This window comes from Podarcis melisellensis (assembly GCF_964234715.1).
Source record: "Podarcis melisellensis genome assembly, chromosome: 3".
Classification (NCBI taxonomy): Eukaryota; Metazoa; Chordata; class Lepidosauria; order Squamata; family Lacertidae; genus Podarcis; species Podarcis melisellensis.
This window is the reverse complement of record NC_138530.1, coordinates 47,365,950-47,378,641: the sequence shown is the minus strand read 5'-3', so window position 1 is coordinate 47,378,641 and position 12,692 is coordinate 47,365,950. Positions and strand designations below refer to the sequence as shown.

General features: G+C 41.3%; 1 protein-coding gene across 1 annotated transcript in view; it reads right to left on the bottom strand.

Moving 5' to 3' along the window:
- Positions 1 to 1,503: 1,503 nt before the first annotated feature.
- EGLN1 (egl-9 family hypoxia inducible factor 1) overlaps positions 1,504 to 12,692 on the bottom strand; it is a 28,829-nt gene continuing 17,640 nt past the window's right edge. The window contains exons 2-5 of the mRNA XM_081906908.1: positions 10,979 to 11,098; positions 9,629 to 9,765; positions 7,132 to 7,199; positions 1,504 to 4,123 (exon numbers count right to left, since the gene is read on the bottom strand). Coding sequence (XP_081763034.1) covers positions 4,059 to 4,123; positions 7,132 to 7,199; positions 9,629 to 9,765; positions 10,979 to 11,098 — 390 coding nt within the window. The 3' untranslated portion in view covers positions 1,504 to 4,058. The remainder of the gene's footprint in view (positions 4,124 to 7,131; positions 7,200 to 9,628; positions 9,766 to 10,978; positions 11,099 to 12,692) is intronic.

The following is a 12,692-nucleotide window of genomic DNA, read 5'->3' as shown; positions in this document are numbered from 1 at the left end:
CATTTCCCTTTCCGTGGCGCATGGCCATTTGGACAGGAAAATTCTAGAACCGGCTGACATAATAAAGGTTAACACATTGCCTGGTCCAGATCATATCTACCTGTTAGTTCTTGGAGAATTTAAATATGAAACTGCAGTGCTCTTCAGATTATGCTGTACTGAGACAGAGGCTCAAAGAACTTGTGTATTGCATTCACACAACAAGGCTTTTCTTTATATTACTGTAGCTCCTCACATTCCCCTGAAAACCCTGTTCCTGACACATAGGAGATTCTTTGAAACAGCATGCAGTGCAGCTGGGTGATGAAACCGACACTCCTCCATGAGAGAGCGTATGTGTCTTCTGCTCATTTAAAAGGCACTTGGTATCCAAGCATTTATATTACTGAAAGGAAAGCTGCTTGAAGACTCAGGATTTACTGTATTTTTCGCTCTATAAGATGCACCAGACCACAAGACGCACCTAGTTTTTGGAGGAGGAAAACAAGAAAAAAATTATTCCGAATCTCAGAAGCCAGAACAGCAAGAGGGATCGCTGCGCAGTGAAAGCAGCAATCCCTCTTGCTGTTCCGGCTTCAGGGATAGCTGCGCAGCCTGCATTCGCTCCATAAGATGCACACACATTTCCCCTTACTTTTTAGGAGGGAAAAAGTGAGTCTTATACAGCAAAAAATACGGTAATTTGCGACTTTTTTATAATGTCTTACTGATGTTTTATTATCAATAGAGATTACCAAATGATAAAAAAATAACAACATGAGTGGGAGATGCTTTAGCAAATAGATAAACATCAAGAAAAATTGTTATGAAGAGTGTTCAAATACAGTAAAGGACAAAAATAAAATAAAATTGCAGAAGAGTCAGAGAACCAGGTTTTACTTAAGGGTGGTTCATATCACCCCACGGAAAACAGCAGTGAGAAGGCACAGCAGGTAGCTGTTAAAAGCAGGTCCTCATAATATCTTCTGACAAGTAAATGTTTTCCTTTGCTTCTAATCATGGGAAGGCAACCACGCAACGTGCACAGTTTACACTGTGTGACAAAAACTCATTAGCAGAGGGAGAAGTTTCCTGCAACGTGGTACCACAGTGATTGAAGTCTTGAAACAATGCATCTGACACGCTACACTCAATCTATGGACATCCTCTAAATGCTCACCTAAACACCCAAAATTCAAGATGGTTATTTTCAGAAGGAAAAACACCTAGGTAGCCTTTCCACGTGATCAGAAAATAAAATGTTTGTATTGGTAATGCCAAGTTAGTACCAGGCTACAATTGACAGTCTTGTGTTGTCGTTGCCCCACCACCTTCTCCTTTAAAAACAATCACAGCTAGATAATTAAAAACAGGGTTTATAAATGAAACTAACAGGAGACCCTTGACTGCAGCTGCAATGTCACTGACTGCTAAAAACAGACAGACACACCCCATATCAGTTTACTAATTAGTTGCTGTGTAGGAGGCTTTAAAAATATTACATAATTACAAATAACCACCACATTGTTTCAAGAACCTTTATACATCTTTTAATTAGATTAGCTTTACAAGCAACTTGAGAGCTCTTTCAGTAATGAACACTGCTTTTCAAAAGTTACATGACTTTATAGGAAATCTGCAAATTAATTCTGAATTTCTTTGCCTGCTAGATAAAAGTCTTGTGTTTTACAGCTGGCTAATGTCATGAAATAAAAATAGCATTATGAAGCTTTATCTTTAACCAGGACTAAACACATATACAGGCCGTAAGACAGTTTAAAAATAGTCTGAAACAGGTTCCTGCTTGGTAACGCCCAAGGCTGAAGATTTAACTGACATGAACAGCTTCTAAATGAACATTAGAAGACCCAGTTTGGTGACCTTTTGTAAAATAACCAACTGAGAGATTTAAGCACATTTTAAATCTTCCCAACAAGCACAAATGTAAGATGTTGATACTTTGAATAGAGGGACAAACAAACAAAAAATGTAAAGGCTTATTATGTTGTCCATGTCTAACACATTTAACATAATACAAAAGCAGTTAAAAGTTAGAAATGGTGTTTCTTAGGCCTAAAACAGTGCATTGCACTGCAGACCAGACAGTAGAGAAAATTTGCACTCCTTGGTCAGGCTTGCAGAGGCACTTACAGTAGACATGTTTTCTTCGGATTTACCAGGATTAAGAGAAAAACCAAACTGTTAAAAGTTTTGACAGCTAATCGTTTTAAAGGGGGTGGGGGAAACAAAAAAAACCCCAAAGACTTTTGCCAGATGTTCCCTTAGTATGCTATCACAATACTGAATTTCCCACCTTTTGTCAGTTGTCACTAAACGTAATCCTTTTTTTTTCATGTTTTACATGAATAGTAAGCAATTTTTAATAAAAATTACTGAGCTTTCCATAGAAAAGGTCTCTAATACAAGTACAAACTATACAGATGCTAAAATAGGCAAAGTTGTACATACAGAAATATTTCTGTACACTTACATTGTTTTGGTTAAGTGAGGGAATCAAGGGATAAAATATGGAGCCTTTAAATGGGGAGGCTCGTGTTTGTAAGGCTGCTAGAACTCAGAAGCTTCCCTCCAGGGGGTTACTTTTGAGCACAAACCAATCCCTTCAAAAGAAAACATTTCAAAATATCTGGTTGAATTAATTTTATTCTCTATTGCTTCCTCACTTAAAAGTAATTTAGTTTTTCCTTGTCAAAAACATTTTCGTATTGATCAGAGGCCAATGTTGTTTTGGGAAGGAAAAAATCTCAGCAGTAGGAAAATATTTACATATTAAGCCTGCAGTGATGCACTTCAGTCTTAATGCATTAAATATACCCCTTGATAGTATATAAGGGGATCAAGGGACCCAACTGCAAATGAGGATACTACTGCTTTGGGGGAAAATCTCTGAAGTTTCATGACCTTACCAAAAAACGTAGCAGAAAGTAAGCTTTTGAAAACAAGTCAAGATTGAGATCTCCCATTAAAGTAGTAGAAAGGATGTTGGTACACCTAAAAGCCTAGGAAAGCCCTTATGTTCTAGGGATTTGATACTTATGGGCAGAGTCCACCTGGCACTTCATCTGCACAAGCCCCACTGGAAAAAGCAGGAGCTGCACATGAGTACTGCTGTGTTCTTGAATGATTTTCATTCACATCGAATGGCTCTCATAGATGAAGTTCCCAGCGGAACTGCAACCACAGTTCTCAACATGAAAAAGACAGTACGGATAACGTCAAGTCCACTTAGTGCTAGCCAGTCACTTAGAAAACCCAAATGACACAGATACAGAAAGCTTGCTCTCTGGATACAACATATAAAACCACAAATTTAAGGAAGTAATTGACAGCAAGATAGGCATCTGTTTCAGTTTTTTTTAAAAAAAAATAGTTTCAGAGAGAACACAAACACAATACAGCAGCAATCTTTAAAAAAAATTCAAATTAGTGTAAGATATGAAAATAAAACAATTGGGTTCTTAAATGGGAATTAAAGTGCTCCTTTTCAGACTTAAGTGTAAAGACAGAGTGATCATCAGTTACTGGCAATTCTTATTTAAATTAGGTTTTACATGGTAGGAGAACAGTGTGAACAGCAAATTTACAAAAATAGTTAAATGCCATTTTGGAGAAAAATGTTTGCTTTGCTCGATGTTGATCAGCTGTACCTGGTTATACAAAAATTATTTAAAATTCAAAACTTTTACCACATTTTTTTTAAAAAAGGGGGATGATAAATAGCATTGAACTGGACGATTGAATGGCAAAATATGAAGGATGGAAAACTTCTAGGTAGGGCACTTCATGTGTAAGCTGTTTTTTCCCCAATGCTTATCGTCACATAAGCAGTTAACAGGACTAGAGTCACAATCATGTAGTACAATGCATAAGCGATTAGAAATCCATTTGATGAAACACTGAAACCCATAATTCATTTGTTTATTCCAAATGTTGATTTGGCGTTGATTTTCCTTTATCTCATTATTCACATTCAAAAGTTAATAGACAGCGCCTAGGACTGTTGTGGGGAGGGGGAGAAGGACCAGGACGTAGCACAGGGAATTACTAGATCAAAGGCTTTATAGAAGATCTTTCCCATTTGAATCAGGAGGCTTGTTAAGTTCAGTCTCCACACCTTTTTCACCTGTAAGACAAAGGGGGAGTTATTAAAAAAACCCAGAAATACTATACCATTACAAGTTTGATATGCAAGGTGGCCAACCACACTCTTGCGCATGCGCGCGCGCGCGCGCACACACACACACAGAGGCCACACCATCTCCCTAACTCACACACTCCACATACCGGTATACACAACTACACATGTGTGCATCTCTCACTCACGCATACATACCTTCCTGCCTCTCACAAACAGACATACACATACTACACAGAGATCTCTCCCTCTCTGGCCAGGTGCACCTCTCCCTCACCCCACAGACCTCATGTATAGATTTCCTTCTCTCTCACATGCACACAAGCAACATATAGATCAGTGTTTCCCAACCTTTTTTGGGCAAAGGCACACTTGTTTCATGAAAAAAATCTCGAGGCACACCACCATTACAGCCCCGTGACGTCAGCGCGCAGCGTCACGCCGGGAGGGACGCACGAAAGTGTAAGTTTCAATTTTTTCCCCTCCCCCTTGCCTTCCTTCTGTGCCAACCGCCAAAAAGCCAAGAAAAAAGCCAAGGCTTTAGGGCAGCAGGTCGACACGGAAGAAGCTCCTACCTAAGGACAGGTGCGACGGCCGTGTCCTCTTCTGCCACACTTGGCAGCCCCGCCTCACGGTCGTGACTCCCACCCTGATTTCTCCCCGCAGGTCGAGCGGCACAGGCAGCCCAATGTGTCCAGCCCAGACACAAGCCCCGCTTCCCCACTCTAGATCCTGAATGCGACCAAGTGCTCTGGACTCCCGAGCAGGGTGGGAAAGAGGACTCGCATCTGGTAGCCTCCGGGCTCCTCGCCTGCTCGAGGGATGGCATTGCAGGCAAGCTGCCGGCCGTCGCCATCGCCGCCCCCTCATGCGAGTGGACCTGCCCGGAGTGGTGGGCCGGGGGAGGCTCGCTCTCTGTGGGGATGTGGCCCGCACGCGCGGCCCCGCTTCCTCCTGCCCAGGGCTGAGCTCCTTACCCGCGATCTCGGTCTCGCGCACGCGGATCCCACTTATTCCGAAGCTCGCGCCACTAGCCGGGGCTCTCACACCGTGCCAGGGCGAGGCGGCGCGGCCCACTGACGTCATCGCAGCTCGCCGCCGCCCTCAACTTCCCTGTTCCCTCCCCTCCCTCGGGTCGCCGTGGTTACCGAGGACTGCAAGCTGCTCGGGCGAGCGTGGGGCATTAAGTGGGAGAAGGAAAATTAAAATTAAAACTCGCCTGAAGGCCGCCTCTCCGGATATCTTTCGAATTTTTTAATTTTTCCCGCGGCACACCAGGCAACGTCTCGCGGCACACTAGTGTGCCGCGGAACACCGGTTGGGAAACACTGATATAGATCAATCACCCCCCATATATCTCTCCCTCACTCTCACAAATCATACATACAGCTCTCAATTTCATGCATATATGCACTACTGGAGCACACACACACCCCACCTCAATTCAGAGAAGCACTTCTCTGGAGCACAACAGTATACCCAAAGCAAAACTACAAGGCTCCTGGAAGTATGGCAACATCTGCCCCAATGGATGCTCAACCTTTCTGGTGCCACTCAAACTGATCTGAAGGTAAAGGTAAAGGACCCCTGACAGTAAAGTCCAGTCGCGAACGACTCTGAGGTTGCGGTGCTCATCTTGCTTTACTAGCCGAGGGAGCTGCCGTTTGTCCGCAGACAGTTTTTCCGGGTCATGTGGCCAGCATGACTAAGCAGCTTCTGGCAAAACCAGAGCAGTGCACGGAAACGCCATTTGGCTTCCTGCCAGAGCAGTACCTATTTATCTACTTGCACTTTGGCATGCTTTTGAACTGCTAGGTTGGCAGGAGCTGGGACCAAGCAATGGGAGCTCACCCCGTTGTGGGGATTTGAACCACCAACCTTCAGATCAGCAAGCCCTAGGCTCAGTGGTTTAGACCTCAGCGTCACCCGCGTCCCTCAAATTGATTTAGGAGAATGCAACACTCTATTAAGCTTGTCAAATATATACATCTTTCCTTTCTCCACATTTTTACATGACAAAAATCCAACAGATCTGTTCTTCATTTGTTCTAGATTCTAATTCAACACAATCTTAAACACAACCTCAGACGGTATCATTTGTGCATCAAATTCAAATAATAAGGGAATGTTTAAAGACAGTAATAGTGTTTGCTGCACATTCATGCATCAAATGTTTTAATAATTTTCTAGAAGCTTTCTTGGTTGGGGTGACTTAACCTTATGATTAAGAAGGACTGAAATAGTTTCTTCAGTTTGCATAATGTTTCAGTTGGGTATTTTTCCCCTATGTGGCCTTTGAAACTTGTTGCTAGCTCTGAGCCACTATGGGTGGGGCAAGAAATAAGATGAAATTAAGGCTCTTTTCATTTCAAGATACTCAAGATAGTGGTACCTCGGGTTACAGTCATTTCAGGTTACAGACTCCGCTAACCCAGAAATAGTTCCTCGGGTTAAGAACTTTGCTTCAGGGTGAGAACAGAAATCGCGCGGCGGCAGCAGGAGGCCCCATTTGCTAAAGTGGTACCTCAGGTTAAGAACAGCTTCAGGTTAAGAACAGACCTCCAGAACGAATTAAGTTCCTAACCCTAGGTACCACTGTATAGGTCTTACTGAAGTTCATTATTAACTACAGCTATAATATCACTGTACAGTAATACCTTCGCGAATGTCCGCCTTGTCTAGTGTCCATTCCAGCAAACCCGGAAGTACTGAATTGGGTTACTTCCGGGTTTGCTGCTCGTGCATGCGCAGAAGTGCTAAATTGCGCTTCGCGCATGCGCAGAACTGCAGACCACTCTGCGTGCATGCGCAGACACGGCACTTTGCCCTGCGTCCTTTTCAGCTAGTGGCCAGGGCTCTGGAACAGATCCCAGCCGCACAATGAGGTACAACTGTACTTAGAAGCTGCTGTTGTCAGTTACTTTTACAGCTACGAACACTAAAATACAGCTGATTTTAGAGAGAACACAAACATAAAAAACAGGGAAATCAGTTACCTGTTAAGTATTTTACTTTAGCACGGGCTCTTTCATCTGCATCAAAATACCACACTGTTATTGCGTACCTTTAAAAGATAAAAAGAATGAAATAGTAAACAACACATTTTATGAAATAGTAAACAACACATTTTAACACTCTCTTAGATCCCTCCAATTACATGACAGAACCGTATACCTTAGCCACCTAAACAGCAGTGTATACTGTCAACTTATTCTGCATATTTGTAACGTAATAATTTGCAGAACTTAATACAATCTGTAACTTACTACTTTGAGCTTGGCATATGCATCTGGCATATTAATTATACAGTTTGTGGTGAATGCTGAAGACACACCTCTTTACCCTGGCCTTTGACACCAGATTAGTATTTTTAGGACCCACCTTATTTCTGTGATTGTTAAGTTGCTTTAAACTGCTTTGAATTGTGTTTTTAAGTGTTGTAACCTGCCCTGGGACCTTAGGGAGAAGGGCAGGTAAATACCAGCACATAATAAATTGGTGGCACTGACAAGTAGGAAGCATCCAACTCTAATCGTCTTCAGCTTTATTGGGAAAAAATGGTGCTTCAGACTTTACCCAACTAAACAGATGTCTCCTTCCAATGAAAAGCAAATTCATTCTTAAGAAAACAACAGGGCCCCTGCTGGATCAGAGCAAAGGTTCATCCGGGCCAGAGTTCACACTGGCCAACCACAGATGCCTATGAAAGGCCCAAAAGTAGGACATGAGTGCAATAGCATTCTGATGCTTGTGATCCCCAGCAATATTCCTTGATTTTAGACAGCTTCCTGGTTTTATAACTTTCAAGGTTGCAATCCTATACAAACTTGCTTGCCAGCAAGTACTAAATTTTAATGAACTCAATGGGACTTCCAAGTAAGCATGCCTAGAATCAGACTGTAACTCAAAGCTGTTGCTTAAAAAACAAACAAACAAGAATATATACTTCTAATATATTTTATACCAGCAAACTCTCCTTAAATTTTCGCAACATATGAAGAAGTAAGGTAAAGGTAAAGGTACCCCTGCCCTTTCGGGCCAGTCTTGCCAGACTCTAGGGTTGTGCGCCCATTTCACTTAAGAGGCCGGGGGCCAGCGCTGTCCGCAGAAACTTCCGGGTCACGTGGCCAGCATGACAAGCTGCATCTGGCGAGCCAGCGCAGCACACGGAACGCCGCTTACCTTCCCGCTGGTAAGCGGTCCCTATTTATCTACTTGCACCCGGGGGTGCTTTCGAACTGCTAGGTTGGCAGGCACTGGGACCAAACGACGGGAGCGCACCCCGCCGCGGGGATTCGAACCGCCGACCATACGATCGACAAGTCCTAGGTGCTGAGGTTTAACCCACAGCGCCACCTGCGTCCCATGTTATGAAGAAGTAGGAAGTAAGAAATGAAGTCTGCAACCCTAAGAGCATAGGTCTAGCACTTGAGAGAAGCTCAGGACAGGTTAGGTCAGAAAGGACAGTCTAAGAAACTTGGGAGGTTTCACTTTATCTACCTGCTCTTTCCCTTGGAGACACATCAAACTAAGTTGCATCTCTACACTTCCAAGAACTGCCCCCTTTCACTTCAACAGAATGTTAATTACAAGGTTTATAAATTTAACATTTGTACAGTACCAAAAAAGTGAACTCCATTCACTCAGGAAACAAACATCTAATCTAATGCAGTGATAAATTTTGCAGTGTATGCACATAAAGTCTTATTTCAAGAGACATTTACAAAATTATTTATTCTACTGATACTCAGATGTACATGCACTTGTTTAAAAGCCAAATCTCCATATTTATTAATACGCAAACATCACCTTTACTCTAAGCAGCTCAAGGTGGCATACAAGGATCAGACTGGCTCAGGGTCACCAAATGAGCTTCACGGCCTAGTAAAGATTTGAAGCCTGGTTTCCCAGGTCCTAGTCCAACTTTCTAACTACTACATTGACTCTTATAAACACAGCTATTTTTATCCCTTTTTTAGTCTTCCCAAATAATAGCTCTCACACACCTGTTAACAATTCATGACTGGCCTCAATGATCAACTCCTATGCCTTCATCTGCTTTATATGACACGTAATTTTTTTTTAACCTGAGAAATAAACTGACATGTCTACTCCCCATATATAGGCCTGCAGCCTAAATGTACTGCAGTCCAAAAAAATCTCAGGGAGAAAACCCCCGACAACTTATAACAATGCATGGCACCATTGATAAGACAATGACTTTTTTCCATTTAACTAACCTGCTATAAATCATGGCAAACCTTAGCTTTTGTTGTTCCATAACTAATGGTAACATAGCATGTCATTCATCAATGCAAGTTAAAACTCTCAAAATTTGTCAAGCGTAAGTCATATATTCTGAATAACTGAGGCTCCATTTATATTAGTCACTTTCCTGGGACAGATAAATCCATTTTTTTGCAGATTTCCAATTCCTTCTCATTTCTGTTGCAAACTTACTAAAGTCTGCCGGTATATATTCATTCATCTTACCTTGTAGCAAATGCAGGCTGCACTTCATGAGGGTTGCGGCGGTCAGACCAGAAAAACAGCAATCTATCAAACTTAGGTTCAATGTCAGCAAACTGGGCTTTGCCTTCAGGAAATATTCGAAGAATACCTCCACTTACCTTAAAAGACATAAACAGTGCTTCACAATCAAAGATGCTATCAGCAATTTCAATGTACCAATAGCACCTACATATAGCTTCCTTTTAACTCAACTATTTCTAGAATAATTAATGCAGACAGTAAGATTTCCTTCTCACTATGATCCAAATAAAAATAAGTTGCACTAATGAAAGTTTTTTTTGTTTTGTTCATATGTTGGCTCTATAAAATGAACTAGCACAGACTGAAAAATCATTCAAACAATCAAAATGTCTCAGATTTTTGTAATATACATTAATGAATGTGTTTTAGTGTATATTTAGATAATCAATATTAATAAAATGGAACTTTTGCAAAACCAAAAAATACTGTTTTATGAGAAACAAAATCTCTGTGCTGATATTGTTAACTGCATACAAATTCTGAATGAGTGGTCCACAGAATGAATATAAACACCACCTTTAAAAAAATTGAATAATGTAGGAACTCCTCCACTGGGTTAAATTAAAGACCCCATCTAGTCCAGTATCCTGTTTTTACAGGAAGTAGAACCGGGGTACAACAAGCACTCTCCCTGGATTTCTGACAAGCAACTAGCTTAGTTGAGTTTTAATTGGTGCAATTACCAGCCACTAGTCTAACCAATTTCTATACTTTGCCCAACATTCTCATAGTTCCTTGAAGTTAAATATGAACAATGAGGAGTCAGCACCACAACAAATAGCTATCAAATGCCTGAAGAAGGAAATAAATTCTAGTCTTTCTCCAAAGACGACCAGGGAGATCAGTGAATATATGATCTATAATTTATTTTCACTATAGCAAATAAATATATTCCTAACAAAGTTGAAAGTGTCTCATAACCTTAGTATTAAAGAAGGCAATTCCTCACATTTACACATAAACTAGAAGAGTTGTTTCATGTTTAACATTAGCATCAAAGCTACACAGACGTTTACTGCCATAAAAGCAATAAGCGGGATCCAAAGAGCTACTTGAGGTGCATTTAAAACTTTCAGCATGCCTAGTGTGATTTTTGACAGTTTTCTAAGGAAAGTATGTTTTTATATCCTAGCTGGAGTGGAAGGGAGACCAAACACTAGGTGAGGTGCGCTGGATATGGGATCGGATGCAACTTCAAAGCATATGTTTACTAGGTGTACGAGATATTGCTTTAAAAGGCATGACACGTTATTCAAACATGTAAAAAACCCCTCTCTAAAATAGAATTACCTTGGCATCCCAGTCTTTATTAAGGTAATATATACATGTGACACATCTTCCATCTCCATTTGGATTATCAACATGGCGCACATATCCTGTTCCATTGCCTGGATAACAAGCCACCATTGCCTGTAATAAAAATAGAACAAAACTAGCATAAGAACAGACTGTTGGCTACAATAGTATGCTTCTTTCAAGCCAAACTTCAGGGAGAGGACTTTGAGGGTGCCAGGAAAGGCCTCTCTGAGAACATGCACCTGCAAGAACCACATTCACAACTCCTGCTTTATGCAATTAAACCTCATGTCATGCCTAATGATTAGCATTCCAAAGCCCTGGGAAGGGGAAGCACCAAGTAGGAAGCTCTAGAACGGGTCAGCAAGGTTTACCTCGCCTGGGCCGGTTCACTCCAGCGGAGAGCCCTCCATGGGCTCCATGAGTGTGTGATTTCCGGTGTCTGCACCTGCACAGACACGATTTCCGGCACTGCGGAAGCGAGTCCCTGCACTGCGCAGGTTTAGCACAGCGTGCGGGGACTCGCCGAGTGGGTGGCTTGGGGGCCGGTTAAACGACCCCCGTGGGCTGCTTGTGGTCCATGCACCTTAGGTTGCAGAGCCCTGCTCTAGAAAGTGGTTATAAATTAGCAACCCATTTCTCATTCATTTAAAACTGGCAGGCTGATTCCAGTACCCGTTTATTTAGAGGGGGAAGGTGCTGGAATACCTCACCCTTTGAAAATCCAGAGACCATAAAGGAAAACACGTTTTACACACTTCTGTTGTTTTTGTTTTCTGTTATGTCCCAAATACACAAAAGGGTTAAGGAGTCATTGTAGAGATAAACCTGGAGATAAGTGCACCTTCTTACCGTTTCAGAAATGGTTGACCATCATGTTTACTAGAATACAAGATCAAATGAACAGTCAACAAAGCTATTTCCTAGGGGTCAGTAAATATCTTGCTTTACAGTCATGTAGAATGCATGTAGCCCTGTTAGATTTAAGTAATTTTGCTGGAGTTAATACACTGTTGAATACAAAACACTAGCCCTTTTCTACTGTATCCCCCCCCCCAAATGTCCAATTCTTTGTGATAAGAATTAAATATCCCACTAGATTTAAAATAGGTGGGGTGAATATTTCATAATGCTTTTATTTCCACTCTTTTTTGCTAGCTATAACAAAACAAGCTGAAAAGGTTAAAGGTTAATAACAAGGAAACAGCTTGAAAGTAGATGGACAAGAATTCACTACATGCTAAAGAGGAAGTGCTGGAATGAGCAGCTGCTACAAAAAGACAATTTAAAAAAATCTAGAAGAGACAGGTGATTATAGGAGCAAGCACAGGATGTATTAAACACAAATCCAAAGGAAACTAGTACAATAGTAATTGAAGAATACACCGCAAGATGTAAACTAGAGGAGTTTGCCTGACTTTCAAAACTAGACCCATACCTTAAATAATGTTATTTAAATAAATTATTTAAATAATCAATGTCTGGGAGTAAAAACAATAGACCAAGCAATTTTAGCAGGTTAAGATGCACTACTATCGTATTTTGCTCACTGCAAATATAAATGTGATGTGAATTTAGAATATCAGAACACAAATATAAACTTATTTTAAAGATACTAACTTTAAGGCAGGAATTCTATACACATGTACTTGGAAAGAAGTCCTAGTGAAACCAAGAGGGCTTACTCCAAGTAAACCTGCAGACCACA